The sequence below is a fragment of the Gadus morhua genome, chromosome 17 (genome assembly GCF_902167405.1).
Source record: "Gadus morhua chromosome 17, gadMor3.0, whole genome shotgun sequence".
NCBI lineage: Eukaryota > Metazoa > Chordata > Actinopteri > Gadiformes > Gadidae > Gadus > Gadus morhua.
The window spans coordinates 14,484,945-14,502,444 of record NC_044064.1 but is presented as its reverse complement, the minus strand read 5'-3'; the positions used below and the strand labels follow the sequence as shown (position 1 = coordinate 14,502,444).

General features: G+C 43.6%; 2 protein-coding genes across 6 annotated transcripts in view; both read right to left on the bottom strand.

The window, feature by feature from the left end:
- Nucleotides 1–6,239, bottom strand: part of LOC115529143 (ATP-binding cassette sub-family G member 2) — a 19,539-nt gene extending 13,300 nt beyond the window's left edge. Inside the window, exons 1-4 of one of the 3 annotated variants that reach the window (XM_030337665.1) lie at nucleotides 6,083–6,239; nucleotides 2,464–2,550; nucleotides 2,127–2,254; nucleotides 155–214 (exon numbers count right to left, since the gene is read on the bottom strand). In XM_030337665.1, the coding sequence (XP_030193525.1) occupies nucleotides 155–214; nucleotides 2,127–2,254; nucleotides 2,464–2,544 (269 nt within the window). In that variant the 5' untranslated portion in view covers nucleotides 2,545–2,550; nucleotides 6,083–6,239. Of the gene's footprint in view, nucleotides 1–154; nucleotides 215–2,126; nucleotides 2,255–2,463; nucleotides 2,551–3,409; nucleotides 3,427–6,082 lie in introns of those variants that run through there. The other 2 variants (XM_030337666.1, XM_030337667.1) reach the window with 2 other exon arrangements.
- Nucleotides 6,240–10,682: 4,443 nt separating this feature from the next.
- ppm1ka (protein phosphatase, Mg2+/Mn2+ dependent 1Ka) lies at nucleotides 10,683–16,775 on the bottom strand. Of its 3 annotated transcripts, none has more exons than XM_030337699.1 (9): nucleotides 16,757–16,775; nucleotides 15,964–16,163; nucleotides 15,553–15,684; nucleotides 15,083–15,255; nucleotides 14,694–14,794; nucleotides 14,439–14,604; nucleotides 13,832–13,976; nucleotides 12,014–12,148; nucleotides 10,683–11,422 (listed from the first exon to the last, which is right to left on the bottom strand). In XM_030337699.1, the coding sequence occupies exons 2-9, from the start codon at nucleotides 16,072–16,074 to the stop codon at nucleotides 11,294–11,296; spliced, it is 1,092 nt and encodes a 363-aa protein (XP_030193559.1). In that variant the 5' UTR covers nucleotides 16,075–16,163; nucleotides 16,757–16,775; the 3' UTR covers nucleotides 10,683–11,293. The 3 variants fall into 3 exon arrangements, with proteins under 3 accessions (XP_030193559.1, XP_030193560.1, XP_030193558.1); XM_030337700.1 differs by having other exon boundaries at nucleotides 15,553–15,681; XM_030337698.1 differs by lacking the exon at nucleotides 16,757–16,775 and having other exon boundaries at nucleotides 15,553–15,681; nucleotides 15,964–16,636.
- Nucleotides 16,776–17,500: the final 725 nt, after the last annotated feature.

Here is a 17,500-nt window from a genome sequence, read left to right as displayed (position 1 = left end):
CTATACTTTATTGTACTTGACTCCACACACACTGTGCTATACTATATTATACTATACAAAACTTACTGTACAAACTATACTATACAATACTTTACTAAAACAATCAAACACAAATACACACATAATTTGCAATACATACACACGGTGCACTCACGATGATTTTCCACTTCCTGTAGCTCCCATGATGGCATTCAGACCTGGTTTCATAATCCCACTGAGAGAGAGAGAGAGAGAGAGAGAGAGAGAGAGAGAGAGAGAGAGAGAGAGACATAGAAATAAAACGAATGAATTCTAGTGATAATTAGCCTTCAACTTTAACATAACATGGTCAATCATTACACTCATTACACACAATAAAATACTAAAAACACACCAAAATCAATACACCTGTGTGTGTGTGTGTGTGTGTGTGTGTGTGTGTGTGTGTGTGTGTGTGTGTGTTTACATGTGTGTGGTGCGCGTGTGTGTGTGTGTGTGTGTGTGTGTGTGTGTGTGTGTGTGTGTGTGTGTGTGTGTGTGTGTGTGTGTGTGTGTGTGTGTGTGTGAGGAGGTGAGTGTGTGTGTGTGCGTGGTGCGCGTGTGTGTGTGTGTGTGTGTGTGTGTGTGTGTGTGTATGTAAGGAGGTGAGTGTGTGTGTGTGTGTGTGTGTGTGTGTGTGTGTGTGTGTGTGTGTGTGCTTGTGTGTGTGTGTGTGTGTGTGTGCTTGTGTGTGTTTGTCTGTGTGTGTGTGTGTGTGTGTGTGTGTGTGTGTGTGTGTGTGTGTGTGTGGGGGTGTGTGTGTGTGTGTGTGTGTGTGTGTGTGTGTGTGTGTGTGTGTGTGTGTGTGTGTGTGTGAGTGTCTGTGTCTGTGTGTGTGTGTGTGTGCGTGTGTTTGTGTATGTGTGTGAGACTGTGTGTGTTTCTGTGAGAGCGTGTATGTGTGTGCTTCAGGATGGAACGGTTTATTTCAACTTCTGTTATTCCTAAAGAAGAGAGAGAAATATGTGTCGGTCATTGTGTTGGTCGAGTGTATATTTGTGTAGGTACGTGTGTGTGTGTGTGTGTGTGTGTGTGTGTGTGTGCGTGTGTATGCGTGCGTGTGTGTGTGTGCGTGCATCTGGGATCTTAGCAGTCTTTGAAGGGGCCTTGTCTTTCTCTACAGGTGGTCTATTGTTTCACTGACACAAAAGCAACCACATCCTTTCTCATAACATAAAGCTATCACAAACTAACACACTATCAATACACAACTTACTCACAACCAACACACAAAAACACAGTTACAACACACAAATAACACACTTACAACACACAACTTACTCACTACCACATGACCTGTGGCAGTTTGTGTGGCAGTGACCTGAAAATGTTTTGGACCCTGCACAGGGGGGACCATAACGAGATAGAGGTCATGATCTTTATATGCAGTACGCTTTGAACGAAAAAGCGGAGTGTGTTCATGTCCGGAGCAGGCAAGACCACCAAGGGATCTTATACTATAGGAACGAGGGCTTTCACCATGGCTTGATTGGGTAGAGGGTTGTAAGGCTTTGTTGGTGTACCAGGTTTCTGCTTTCTTACGGACTATGGTTTAGTAGGTCTTACTAGAGGACTATGGTTTAGTAGGTCTTACTAGAGGACTATGTGGTGGTTTAAAAGTTCTTACTAGAGGACTATGTGGTGGTTTAGTAGGTCTTACTAGAGGGCTAAGAGGTTGTTTAGTAGGTCTTACTAGAGGACTAAGAGGTGGTTTAGTAGGTCTTACTAGAGGACTATGAGGTGGTTTAGCAGGTCTTACTAGAGGACTAAAAGCTGGTATAGTAGGTCTAAATTGAGGTCAATGAGGTTGTTAAGTAGGTCTTTCTAGACTGAGGACTATGAGGCGGTTTAGAAGGCCTTACTAGAGGACTATGGTTAGAAGGTCTTACTAGAGGACTATGGTTTAGTAGGTCTTACTAGAGGACTATGAGGCGGTTTAGAAGGCCTTACTAGAGGACTATGAGGCGGTTTAGAAGGCCTTACTAGAGGACTATGGTTAGAAGTTCTTAATAGAGGACTATGAGGTGGTTTAGTAGCTCTTACTAGAGGACTATGAGGTGTTTAAGTAGGTCTTACTGGAGGTTTAAACATGGTTTAGAAGGTCTTACTTGAGGTCAATGAGGATGTCCTTGGAAGAGACTTTACAGCATGGCAGGCATCCTCCCTTCTTGACTTTATAGTGGATCTTGTGGAAACTCACCATCGCCCCCTGGAGATGTTCCACTGGATCTGAGGTCTACAGATAGATAGACAGACAGACACACAGACAGTAAGTAAGAGAGACGGATAGATAAATGGATAGAGAGAAAAATTTATAAATAGACCTATAGAAAGACAGATGGATTGATAGCTAGATTGATATATATATATATATATATTATATATATATATATATATATATATATATATATATATATAGATAGTCAGACAGACAGGTAGACGGACCTGGTTTTTGGTGGATCCATTTGTCTCCCTTCCTCCTTGGTGGACTTCTGGGAGTTCCATTTTCCCTCTCCTCTCCTTCATGATCTGCTGCACAACAAAACCTACAATTAGTATCAGAAAGACCGACTACAACCACGTGATTACAAAAGTGATTACCAAATCGTTATAAATGCTTTATAAAGTAAGTGTTTGTTGAACCTTTTCACTAGGCTTGGAAACGCATAATAATAATAACGGCATAATAACATCATATATAATTCCTTATAATTAATGGAAAGTTTTTAAAATATCGATGGTGAACGCCGGCATCAACACAATTATTGTGTTATCAACACTATAATTAGATCAGTATCGTGACTTACTCTATGTGTGTATAAAGGGTGAGCTGACAAAGCAACACAACATTTCAGTGGAGCCCTAAGGTCCCAGGTTAGTCAGCGTTATACTGCCTCGTAAAGCGGATATAATCCTTGAATGGTGGTTAAAGGTAAGAGGCGTTCCTAAATTCCTCCCGCTTCATCAAGGCGAAAGGGAATCTACGTAAGAGCTGGAGCTGTCAGAGTCCCTCATAATTCATTGTACATAGTACATCTGATAGTATCCTGGGTCACACTGGGCCTCGGAGTTACGGACCTCACGCTGGAGACAGGAGATGTTAAGGGCCGACAAACAACAGTCTTCCACTGAACCATTATCGCCATCAGGCCAAGCAGTGACATCACAAAGTACCAGTGACATCACAAAGAAGTACAGCAAATAACACACATAACAGAGCTATTGATGTTCTACAAGACGAGAAATGAACTGAAGGGAAAAGGTGATCTGTAAGCAAAAATAGATCAAAACAACATACTTTATAACCGTTAAATGCTTACATACCTTTAAATAGATATAACCACATAACTATATACAACTCTCTCTCTCTCTCTTTAACACTTGAACTTACTTAGCACGAGTGTCTGTCAATCCTTCGTCTCTCTTCATGTCTCCCTCTCTCTCTCTCTCTCTCTCTCTCTCTCTCTCTCTCTCTCTCTCTCTCTCTCTCTCTCTCTCTCTCTCTCTCTCTCTCTCATGAGATTCAAACTGTTATGAAACATTCATCCCAGAATCAAGTCAGAAACCAGTCAGACTAGGTATTTGAATATTAATAATGCTGTAAAAAAGGCTTAACGTTTAAATGCAGTGCATAACATTACCTTTGACCTTGCTAGCTAACTGCTATTTGCTCAGTTACACCAACTGCTCACCACACCAAACATACAAAAACACACGCACGATGACACAAACACAAGCAGACTCACACACTCACACACACACAAACATAGTCCAGCTTAGATTGAAAGATCTGTTACAGTTTTTTCCTATCGTTTTAGGCAATTTACCTAAACCATGTTCACATTCCCTAAACACTTCGCACAGTGAGCATACCAGTAGACCATGTGAACCAAACTGTGCTTACTTGCCCCTATGCTAAGATACAAATGCTGGCAATGACGCCTTCTTCCAAATTTCATGGATACCTGCCCCAGTCAATGTTCACTACCGGCAAAACGCTGTGGAACTACAGCATATTTTACCAATGTTTAGATACTCTGTTCAAAACAGTGAACTTTCTGTTCCAAACCTAACAGTAATTTAGATCACTGTAGATGGAAAGATGCTGCATTTGGACAGACAAATGAAGTTACATGTTTGAATAAGAAAAAATATTTAGTTTATAGTTTATTTATTTTATTTTACAGTAATTTCGATTTTTTTTCCCCCTGTGCACCATAGTTCTTGGTGAATTGGCATGGAATTACTTTTTTTACGTAAAAGCAACACTACATACAATGATCTGTACAAAACACAGAGGATAAGTTTTGCACCAGGCTTAGTTACTGGGCGTAACTAAGCCTGGTCGTAACTGCTAAGTAGGTCTTAGTTACGACCTGGCGTTAGAATGGAACTAACGCCGGTTGCACCAACGGGACTTACGCCTGGTCTTAACTACGCCCGGTCTTAGCCATGCGCGGCCATGTGAATGTTCCATGGTATGCGCATATCACCGCGTTGCTAGGATACCTCGTGACAACAGCTGTTTACTATTTTTCTTGACATGCTGTTGGACCCCGAAATTAATAATTCATTCGTTCACTCATTGTCATTCATCAATTGTGTTAATGCCTAACAATAAAACACTGCAAACGAATATAATTAAAATATGTATTTGTAATGTCTGGTTTACGACGAGCAGGCATTTAGACGGGAATGGTTCTGTAGGAGAGATTTGTTTAATGTGTCGGCCTATATAAAACATATAAACATAGTTAAAATAACATTCACAACTGATTATAAGTTGAGAACGGACTAATCGGCCAGCGATATCTTCCCGACAGGCAGTCGATCTGTGAACACTGATCATATCGCCGGCTGTGCTTTGAAATGCAGTTTAGCGAAGCGTTGCAAGGATGGTGGTAAAGCTGCATTGGATTGGATGTAATTGCTATAGAAACAGCCGGAATTTCAACTCTACGCCTGCCCCTGACCAGGCGTAGGATTTACGCCTGGCGTAGGATTTACGCCTGGTCTAAAGTGAAAAGAACGCTAAGCCCAGTTGGTGCAACCGGCGTAACGGTTAGGTTGGACTAAAACGCCAAGTTACGACCAGGCGTAGTTACGACCAGGCTTACGCCCAGTTGGTGCAACCGGCCCCTGGTGGTCATTTCAGCTAAAGACCTACTCAGCTAAAGACCTACTCAGGTGTTTTACATGTAATTTGTGCCTCGTTGAAAATTGTTATTCTCAGTTTCTCACAAAACACTTACAGTATTTACTGTATTTACAATTACAGTACATTTACCACACTCAATTGTGACATCTTTTGTGGGAGGTAAACCGACATATGAACACTGTCAGCAGATACTTGGCTTGGATTGTCATACTGTAATATTACAAACTTTGTTACTGTAGTCCAAAGAAGTGTTTGTCTGTGTTTTTTCTCTTTTTTTCAATGCAACACTACAGGAAATCTATGCCAAACTGGAGGACACAGCAACATTTTATATATGCAATTGGCAATGCTTCAAGATGTTAGTGTTTTTTAGGTCATAGTGTTCTGAGAGGAAACATGTGTTAAGTTATGGCAGCATTGTTTGTGGTGTGGTTGTTGTAGTGCATTTTTGCACCAAAGGTTAAAAAGGTTAACAGATATGCAGAGGTGTGTGTCTCTAAAGCCCACTGTGTTAAGTGATAGGGAAAAGTGACCATAGTATGGGTACATGACTGAAAACGATAGGAAAAAACTGTAATCTGTAAATAGATCGCTCTGACAAGAGAAAGAGCGAGAGAGACAGTGACAGAGAGACAGAAAGAGAGAGCGAGAGGAGAGAGAGAGAGAGAGAGAGAGAGAGAGAGAGAGAGAGAGAGAGAGAGAGAGAGAGAGAGAGAGAGAGAGAGAGAGAGAGAGAGAGGGAGAGAGAGAGAGAGGGAGAGAGAGAGAGAGAGAGAGAGAGAGAGAGAGAGAGAGGGAGAGAGAGAGACAGAGAGAGAGAGAGAGAGAGAGAGAGAGAGAGAGAGAGAGAGAGAGAGAGAGAGAGAGAGAGAGAGAGAGAGAGAGAGAGGATGTGTATTTACTCACTGATTGAAGAGGGTGTAGAGAGCGTCCACCTCTGTCTGAGAGCTGACTAACTCTGTCCCTTTGAATATACTCACAGCCGTCCTGGTGTGTGGGGGGGTGTGTTTGTAGGTGTGTGTGTGTGTGTGTGTGTGTGTGTGTGTGTGTGTGTGTGTGTGTGTGTGTGTGTGTGTGTGTGTGTTTGTGTGTGTGTGTGTGTGTGTGTGTGTGTGTGTGTGTGTGTGTGTGTGTGTGTGTGTGTGTGTGTGTGTGTGTGTGTGTGTGTGTGTGTGTGTGTGGCCTTGTGTGTAGGTGAAGGGGTGTGCGTGCGAGTGTGGTGAAAGGACATATTTTATGACCCTACAAGCAAGAGATAAGAAATATAGAGGAAAGTACGCGGGGTAATATAGAGGGTAGTCTCTCTCTCTCTCTCTCTCTCTCTCTCTCTCTCTCTCTCTCTCTCTCTCTCTCTCTCTCTCTCTCTCTCTCTCTCTGTCTTTCTCTCTATTCAATAAAGAAAACATAACTACATAAGAAAATCAGTTTCTGTTCTGTTTTCTGTTTAGATACATAATTAAATAATAATTTCGATTTTATTTTCTATTTGTGTTATTTTTATCCCGAGTAATTCCCCTCAAAACTAACAAGTATGCATGTCCTCATTTCAAACGACGGATCATTTAAGACATTGCTGCATAATAAAATACGTCATGTGCAAAATACTGCCACTTCAATTGATATGGTTATGTTAAAAAGAGCACAGCTCACGCTATGATGTAACCATGACGTGGACTAAAAAAGGGTCAATGCATAGAAAAAGTTAGATTAAAATAGAAATTGTTAATCATGGTTATGGTTAGGTTTAAAAAAGAACCATCATTAGTTTTATGAAAATACACACTATCGTAATTGAGAGAGGGAAACAAAATCTCTATCTCTACCCCTCTCTCTCTCTCTCTCTCTCTCTCTCTCTCTCTCTCTCTCTCTCTCTCTCTCTCTCTCTCTCTCCCTCTATCTCCCATCTCTCCCCTCCCCTTTTTCCCCTCTCCCTCTCTGCCCTTATCTCTCTCTCTCTATCTCTCCCTCCTCCCTCCTCCTCCCCAGGCCCCCTTCGTCCTCTCTGAAGCCCCCTCCCTCTCCCTCCCTCCCTCCCTCCCTCTCTCTCTCCCCCCTTGTGCTGTGGCCCTGCCTGTTGCTATAGATATGTTTGACTTAGCTATGAGTGCATTGGTGTGCTCTTTATCCCCCCTTTAAGGTGGCAGGCCCTCTCTTTCTATGAGGTGCAGTTACTACTGGTACTTTTTAAAGCCATTAGTGGTCCAATTCGTCCCTATATCTCCTCCCAGCGACATTGGAAACTTGGTGCCTATTTAACCAGATCCAACAATTGTCTCACTCTTAGGGTTCCTTGCGCACGTTTGGATTTTGGTTAAACTGCTTTTCTTATCGATGCCCCTTGCACATGGAGCGCTCTGCAACAAACTCTAAGGTTAGAGGTACTCCAATTTGCTACTGTTTTTAAACGTTTGGCGTTTCATCTCAGCTCATCAAATTGCAACTGTTTTTAGTTTTATTTATTCATATTTATTTGAGTTGTTTTGCTCATGTTCATCATTTGTCATTGCTGTTGTTGTGTGCATTTCCCTTGCTGTAAATTCTTCTTCATTGTAAATGAGGGAAACCTCAGCCCTACGATTGTAAATAAAGGTTTGAAATGAAAAAGAAATGTGTTTTGTATTACTCTATGGATATTGACATTGGTATAGAATTGTTAACTTTATTCCACACAGTAGCAAAGGAAATGTAAATAAGAGTAGTAGATTACAGTTCATTATTGACAGGTTGCAGGATGGCTCCTATACACTATTTACCTATGCAACATATTATTTCTGTTTAGCGCACCAAACACCTGCCGGTATGTTTTCATATTTGAAAAAAGAAAAACCCTTCATGTGTTCATGTTCATGTAGCAGGTAAGGCTTCATGGCCCTGTAAAGAGGCAGAGATCTGGACGAGCCCGCGGGTTGAACCAGTTGGTCAACAGTTTTAATCTTTCAAATCTCTCCCCAACCTTCAACAGCCGTGGAAATCTTAATTGTAACTATAATATACAATTATGTACAAATATATCATCCTTGTTTAGGCAGGCCATGGCAGGTCATATACTCTCCACGATGGTCACTCCCCCTTACTTTGATGTTACTGCCCACGATGTGAGAGTCCCTATTAAAATCCTGTACAACCAATGTCTCATTGAATGTATGCGTGATAAATTACTGCCTGTATCTTCCCATGATCATGCTCTAAAATTAAATCAAAAACTCTGCTAATGTCCTTAAAGGTCCCATGGCCTGCTACTTTATGGATGCTTTTATATTGATATTAATGGGCCCCTAACACCGTTTTTGAAGACGTTCCTGAAATTCAGCCGTGGTGCAGAATTACAGCCAATACGATTAAGAGTTTGACCGTCTCGTGTGTGACGTCACGCTCCCCATTGGCATTGCTGAAACTCTCCACATGCCCGACTTATAATGGTTTTCACCTCTTTCGATGCTGTTATCCTCCCCTTGGAGAAAAGCGGTGAAGTGGAGCAGAGAGATCGCCATATCTGTACCGGAGTTCCAAGTGCGGCTGGTGACGTATATCATTCGCGTCGAGAGCAGCGAAGAGCTGTAGTTCACAAAGCGGCCTCACACAAAACCTAACATTATCAAACTTCATTGCGAAAATTTTAAGTTTTCTTTTCATGAAAAATTATCATTTAATTCCACAAACAACATATGTAGTTGTTTATTTATGTTTATGGTTGTTTATTTAAGTTGCATGTGTAGAGAGTCCTAAATCATATCATATTATGCATAGATATCTATATTATATCATATATATTATCACGGCCAAAAGCTGTGCGCGCCTCCAGTATATACTATGGATCTCAAACGACTGCGTCAGGTTCTCCGACATCTCTGGTTCTTCCACGTCCACATCAATCTGAAGTGGACTGAACGACGACATGGAGGAGAAAGGGATTGTTGCCCGCGATTGTTGACCGCGATTTTCTCCCGCCGAAGCCTCGCCACCTCGCTAGCGGGCAGCGGGCAGAGGGCAGCGCGTAGGCACCACCGCCTCCTGCAGCGGGCAGCGGGCAACGCCGAGGCGGTGGTCCCTCGGCAGCGGGTAGCGGGAAGCAGGGCTCAAGCATGTGACAATCTCGGGCAACAGTCCCTTTCTCCTCCATGTCTTGGTTCAAATAAAGAAGTGTGGGCAGACAACACCTGCGTTACAGTCCTGGAGCTCTATATCTAAATGATATAATGTAGCCTAATAGGCCTACATATCATACCATACATATTATCACGGCCAAATGCTTTGTGAGCCTCCAGACGATATTACGAATCACAAACGACTACGTCGGCTGCGCCGTCGGTGCTTTGCAGCGGTGGTGCTTTGCAGCGGTGGTGCTTTGCAGCGGTGGTGCCTCGCGGCAGCGGGCGGCAGGCAGTGGGGCTCAACGATGGCTGAGATAACCCCCCCCTACAGTCTCGTTGTGGGAAATACGAGACACACACACACACGCACACACGCACACACACACACACACACACACACACACACACACACACACACACACACACACACACACACACACACACACACACACACACACACACACACACACACACACACGTGGCGCTCGCAAGGTCTTAGCTCATTGTCTCATTGGCAGGACAAATTCTCTGGGTGGGCAAGGCAGAGAAAGGGGAGGTAGCTTGGGCCCTTATGACGACATATGGGGCCACATTTCAAATTAGCGCGCCTGATCTTCCATTTTTTCAAAGGCGAGCAGGATACCTGGTGCTCGTTTTACACCGAACGCAAGTTCTAGCCACTGGGGGACCATAGGCAGGCTAGGGGAACTCATTATAATGTTCGAAAACCTCAGAAAGTGAGATTTTCATGCCATTGGACCTTTAAAATAAGTTATCCTTCATCACCTGCCCTATCTCATTCAATCTATTAATCACTTTAACTATCACCTATCTGTCTGTCTCTTTATCTATCAATCTATCTTTATATCACTCTATCTATCTATCATAAAAGGAAATTTGAAAAGATGCGGCAGTACCATGTTTAATTACTTCCTGATTGACCTATTATACCTAGCTATCTTTATCCTGGCTCTTCACTTCATACTTCATGGCTTACCGATTAGCGGTGAGATAAAACAACACTTGATTGATCAACTGATCAACTTCAACTGATCGCTGAAGTGAAATTCTGGAACACAGTTCACTGAAATGCCATTCGTTTGGCGCTATGTATTTGTGTGATGCGATACACGGCGGCATTGTGCTTGCATTGTCACAGATGTGACATCATACGTGCTATGTCATTTATGTTAGGTCGTACATGCGGTGTCGTACATGTTATGTCCTACATGCAGAGTCATACATGTGTCGTCACATGTGTGATTTCACACGCGTCGCGTCATGCATGGGGCGTCAAACGTGTGATATCTGACGTGTCGATTAAACATGCGTGGTCACACCTGCATTGTCAAACCTGTGATGCCATACTCATGACGTCCTACATGAGAGCCGAGGAAAAAATGGACGTCAAGCAATAAGAAATGACGCCAGCATGATGTCAGCACTTTTATTTTTGGTAGTCGCATTCTCCGGTTTCCAATGAGTAACACCTGTAATTATGAAAATATATTTTCACATTCAGTTTCTCTGGCTGCCCTTTCTTGGTATGTGCCCCTTCCTTGACCCCCTTTGTTGGTTCGGGAATAAAGGCTCCATAGGCCTGTTTCCTGAACCGCTTGGGAAGGTTGAGGTGATGATGTGCTTTTGTCAATGCAGTGGACCTCGCCTTGTATAATTGGTACTTAAATAAATTAGCCTAATTGTTATAAAAATCAGATACATCTTTAATCTTAAACAGTTGAAACAGTCATACTGGTTATGCATTTTTAAACTTTGCCTTTGTTTTCTTTCACTTATCTATTTTATTTTTCTATTTTATTTTATGATGATGTTTTATGTGAAGCACTTTGAGTCCGCCTCGTGTATGAAGAGCGCTATACAAATAAAGTTGTCTTTCCTTACTTTGCCTTGCCTTAGTCATGAGTAATAACTGTGACTGTAGAGCGATTGGCAGGGTGTCTGGGTCTAAGCCAAACGACCACAGGTCACGGCCCACGCTGTAGAGCTGCAGGGAGGGTGTCTGGGCCTAGGCCCAACGACCACAGCTCACTAGGTTACGGCTCGTGCTGTAGAGGTGGAGAGGGGGCAGGCTGCTCCAGGCTCCCAGAGGGAGGATGAGGATGCTGCTGTTGTCCTCTGTGCCGTACTGCAGCGCCTGGACACACACACACACACACACACACACACACACACACACACACACACACACACACACACACACACACACACACACACACACACACACACACACACACACACACACACACACCCACACACACACACACACACACACACACACACACACACACACACACACACTTTAATAACACAAAGCAGACGGACAGCTGACCTTTATGACACACAGCAGACGGACAGCTGACCTTTAATAACACACAGCAGACCTAAGTGTTACCTGCTGAACTTTATTAACACAGAACCGACAGTGGGCCTAGTTCGGACTTGTATCTTTGTAGTTCGGGCTTGGGCGTACATGTTCCCGAGTATGGGAGGGTGCAGGGCTGATGGGTGTTGTGCAATGCATTCTGGGAAACCTGGCTGTCCCAAGTCCACACAAGTCGCCTCCCAGTGCATCCCCGAATGGGCAGAGCCAGAACACGTACGGGCCTTAGGTGTGGACTTGGTTGAATTAAGACTTTTGAACAGAACAGAACTCGGGCAGCGACTGACGATGATTCACAAGTCCACCAGAGCAGTCCAACGGTAATTCGGACAGGGCTACTGTTACCTGCTGAGTGATGAGCTCTGCTGATTCTGTGGGGTTGTGGCTCTGTTTGATGACATCACAGATCTCCTGATCACTTAACAGGAAGTTGATCCCGTCTGTGGTGAGAGCCAGGAAGCTGTCGTGGTCTTGGTTCACCTGACGAGAAACCCAGTCACACGATCAGTACACTGACTACCACACGGCCAATCTAACAACAGAGTCTTGTATTTTACCATCTACTGTACAAGGGTACGGGCCATGATCCCTTTCTGCTGGACAGACTAACGCATTAGGGAGGGTCATACTCAGGTGCCAAAATTAATCTTAAAGCTATCCTAACATGAGGGGTGTCAAATTTATGTATTTTCTTATTGGGAATTCAAATATGAGTTTACTTTTTTTTTATAGGATAACTCTAACCTACATCCTTTTGTGTTTCTTAATAGTCAATTTTACCCTTTCGAACCGTTTTTATAGAGAGGAGGAGCTATACCGTAGTGTGGGAACAAATGAGGCTCTAAATGATCGTAGCTGTACATCCCTATGTCTGTATGTTTGAAAACATTTTGGGCATATCTGAACTAATTGATTTCATTTTTACCTTCCCTTCAAAGGTTTGCAGTAACCCATCTTTCTGTTTGTCTGTGATAATCCTACGAGTACAGAATGCTTGTCCCACATTTATCCCAAATAGTTCCTTTTGGCAATGAATCATATGTAACCAAACCAACACATTAGACACACTTGAGTGTGGTTAAACAGACCAGGATGTTTTGTTCTGTGAAATGCTACTATAGTATTGTATCTATTTTCAGCTAATGTGAAGGAGGCCGGCAGTGGGAATACAGTGCACCTGTACAAACGCAAAACATCAACCAAATAGAAAACAAATTCAAGGTTGCGTTGATTGTTTAGCCGCGTGACGATGACTTCGCCAATCCAGCCATTCCCTGAAACCATCCCAGGGAAGAATGTTATCGTATCTAGCTAAACGAAATGGACGTGGTTATTTAAAAATCAAGCATGTGGTAACTTATCTAAGTTACATTTGCATTACATTAACATTAGATTAAACTAAAATCAACAAAATCAGCTTAATGTTCTAGCTCCTGATATTGTCGCCAAAATAATTCCAGTTAATGGTAGACTATTATTCAGAAGTAAATGTGACTCATTGATGACCTTATTTGAGTGCCTGGGCCTACTCAGTGGCCGACTGCCATGAAAAACAGTTTGAAAGGCTTGTCACATGGCTCCGTGATTGGGTAGTGAAATTATATTCCTGATTTGATAGTCAAAAGATATGTGATTCCGAGCATTCCAGACTGAGGAGCGTAAAGTGGGACAAAAGTTTTGTACCAGTAGGTTTGGTTTGTTATCTATATATTTGATTTGTTGCGAAGCATAAAATGTGGGACAGAACTTTTATAGCCGTACTATTAGTCGTACGTTTGTACTCGTAGATTTTATTCACTAAACTATTTTTTTTTACCCACAAACAGACAGATGTTTAACTGTAAACCTGATATGTAACTGTAAACCTGGTGTGTAACTGTAAACCGGATGTGTATATGTAAACCGGATGTGTTACTGTAAACCGGATGCGTAACTGTAAACCTTGATGTGTTAATGTAAACCAGATGTGTAACTGTAAACCTAATGTGTTACTGTAAACCTGATGCGTAAACCTTGTTGTAACTACTACAAACCTTTGTCATGTAGATGCAAATGAAATCGATTGGTTCAGTTATCTTTCATACATTCACACCACATGTTTTCAGACGTTCACATTCGGTCTATCACTTCATTCCACAGCGGGGCGGGGCGGGCGATACTGACTGTGACCCTCGTGGTCTCGGGGGTGGGGATGACTCCGTGGTGTTTGAGGTGGAAGTCCCCGATGCTGCGCGTCATCGCCAGTCGACCGTCCACGTAAGCCACGCCCACACTGTTCCACACCACGAAGCCGCCACAGCTCTTTATTCTGAGTACACGCACACACACACACACACGCACACAAACAGACACGCAAACACACACACACACACACTGTGGTGATGATGAGGTTGCCGTAGCAACTGTTCCTACAGGTTAAGAGATTCCGGACCACTGGACAATCCCCCCCAGCCCTCCCCCTGTAGCTTGACACTTTAACCCTGGCTGTATTGCTGTATCTCCCTGTTTATCTAGTTTTCGTTTTACATACATTTATAATATTCTTCCTTTGTGTTAAAACTTATATTGTATTTTATTTGATTCTATTTGGCTTCTATTGTTATTTTTTTTATTTTTTTAAGCACAGAAATCCAGAGCATGTCACACACACGTTTCACTGCACATCCTGTATGAGTAGGTGACGAATAAAAGCCTTTGATTCTTTGAGTCCTAGTCGTCATACTCTGGCTGAGCCATGTGGTTGCGGGGGAGAGAGAGAGGGGGTGCGGACCTGTCTCTCTCGTCCCTTCGGTCGGGCGTGTGGTCGTGGGTGAGCTTGTGGGCCCGCCCCCGTCGGCAGAGAAGAGCTCTGCTGTCACCGACGCTCCCGACCACCAGCTCCGTCCCCGCCCGTAGCATAGCAACGGTTGCCGTGGTGCCGGCTGTCTGGTGGGACGCTAGAGGAAGGGAAACAGAGCGGGTCCATGCGTATGTAAGTGGCTGACTGTTTGCAATATTAACTGAGGTGTGTGTGTGTTATCCTCACTGTTGCCATAGTTACTGAGGTGTCTGTGCAGGGCTCTGTCCAGGTTCAAGAAGGCTTGAGTTACAACCTTCTCCAGGTCCTCCTCCTCCTCCAGAGCTTTCCTGATTTCAACACAGATATCATGTATCATCTGACATGTACCACGAGTACGACGCAATAATGTACCTCAGGTGTGTAACCTGTTACCTGAGGTGTGTAGCACGTTACCTGAGGTGTGTAGCCCGTTACCTGAGGTGTGTAGCCTGTTACCTGAGGTGTGTAACCTGTTACCTGAGGTGTGTTACCCGAGGTGCGTTACCTGAAATGTGTTACCTCAGGTGTGTAGCCCGTTACCTCAGGTCTGTAACAGGAGGTGTGTTACATGAGATGTGTTTCCAGAGGTGTGTTACCTGAGGTGTGTGTCAAGGTGTGTGCAGCAGTAGTCGGCGGCGTGGGCTCCTCCGTGTCCGTCGAACACGGCCAGGTAGAGCAGGTTGTCATGGAGACGACCCACCCGGAGACGGTCCTCATTGTGCTTCCTTTGCCCCAAGACAGATGCACTGCCCACCCAGGACAGACTCACCTGATGACAGAGAGGCAGGACTGACGGACTGACCTACTGACCTACAGACGGACAGGCTAGCTATCCTTTAGTCAGACCGCTACATTTTATCCATTAATTTAATTATTTAATTTGTTTTCACACAGTTATCGCTTTGAGTAATGAAAAGGGGAAGGGGGGGGGATTGTTTTGTGAATATCTCTGGGGGTGTCGTGGGAGGGAGGAGGGGGGTTGTATTGAGCAAATTGTGTTACATTTGCTTGTATCAAAAGTGCTGTACAAATAAAGTTTGACTGATTTATTGCTTGATAGATGTACCTGTGTTGACTGGGGTCCAACACTAGAGGGCAGCAGCAGGGGGTCTTCTTGTCGGCGGTCCCAGATACCCAGTGAGTCCCAGTCCACACTCAGCCTGGCCGCACAGCTGGCCCAGCGCACACACACCTGCTGCTGGTCCAACACACACACACACACACACACACACACACACACACACACACACACACACACACATACACTTGTACTTCAAACCACACACCTGGTCCAACGCAAACACACTTTTACATCAAACCATATAACTGCTGCCTGAACATCGATATACACCTCTGATGTGCGTCAAACGTGTGCACATTTACGTACACGCACACACACACACACACACACGCACACAAACGATTATATAATGAACAGAAAGATACTGAGTTCCTGCACTGGCATCAGGAGGCTCACCTGTTGAGGAGTGGGAGGTGATTCTAGAAGTGGGCGGAGCCTCAGGTGTGTTTGGTGAGAGAGGGCGGAGCGTCCGCGGAACACAACCTGCAGGAGGGCTGAGCGAGACATGACCACTTCACAATGCAGAGAGAGAGAGGGTGAGGGAGAGAGAGAGAGAGAGAGAGAGAGAGAGAGAGAGAGGGAGAGAGGGAGAGAGACTGAGGGAGAGAGAGAGAGAGAGAGAGAGAGACTGAGAGACAGCGAGTTACAAGGCCAGAATCGCAAAGAAAATGTAAAGATAAAATGACAAGGTAAAGGAATAACTAGAACTGCTGACTTTAAAGAAATCATATCTTATAAAATCCTATGTTTTAATAAAGTTATATACTCCTAGCCTCAAAGAATACACAGTGCAGATAAATATTATCATAGCTGATGAAAGGTCTCATCTGCACAGGTTTAAAAATAGAGTTGAAACTTAAACCAGATGACATCTCAATCATTTACTGCTCTGATGTTCCTTCCAGCAGGGAGTGGAATTAAAATCTATGAAACTCGATCAACTTGCAATAATGAAAACCATCATTACTGTTCCTGCTCTGCTGTCCTCTCCAACAAGCAGTCGAATAATAATCGATGAAACCAGATACACTATAGTAATTCAAAGATATTTATGTATAAAAATAATAATAAATAATAACACACACTATTAATTCATTTATTATTATTAACAATACAATTACATAAGCTTTGCATTAATCCCAATATGAATTATATAAACAGCAGAATAAGTTAAGTTGAATGAACTCACAGTTTGTTTCTTCCACACGTCAGAGACCCTAGTCTGGACTAGTCGAGGACCCAGGACCACCACATGTATTTATAAACACTAACTCCCAGGTCCAATTACATCAGGAGGACTTTGGACTTTGATGACGCACAACTTCTCTTTAGGACACTTCGGACGGCAAAATATTTGATTGAATGTTAAACATGATCATGGGAAGATCCAGGCAGTAAAGCACCAAGCATACATTCAGTGAGACAATGGGTGTACGTGATTCTCATAGGGCAACTCGGACATCGTGGCGAGGGATGAGGGACTTTTATAAATGGTACCATCTTGTCGAGCGCTCCTCCCACGACAGCTACCTCACTGTGATAGGTAAACACACGCACGCACGCACGCACGCACGCACGCACGCACGCACGCACGCACGCACGCACAGACACACACACACACACACACACACATGCATTATGCTATCATTAAAATGAGGAGCTGATGATTGGCTCCCTGTCTGTGGCTCGTCCTGATGACAGCAGAATACAGATGATGTCATCAAGACTAGCAATGCCTGTTGGTGATGGAGTTCATCTGGATACCAGCATGTTACATATTAAAGCCTGATAATACAGGACTAGCTGTGATATTTAAGTTCTAGAAAGGAGAACAAGAAGTATCAGTTCCTGTCTGGTGTTGGCTGTCAGCCCAGCCGATTTGAGCTGGTGGTTTCAGTAATTTATAGATGTCAATGTTCTGCTCTTCAAAGAA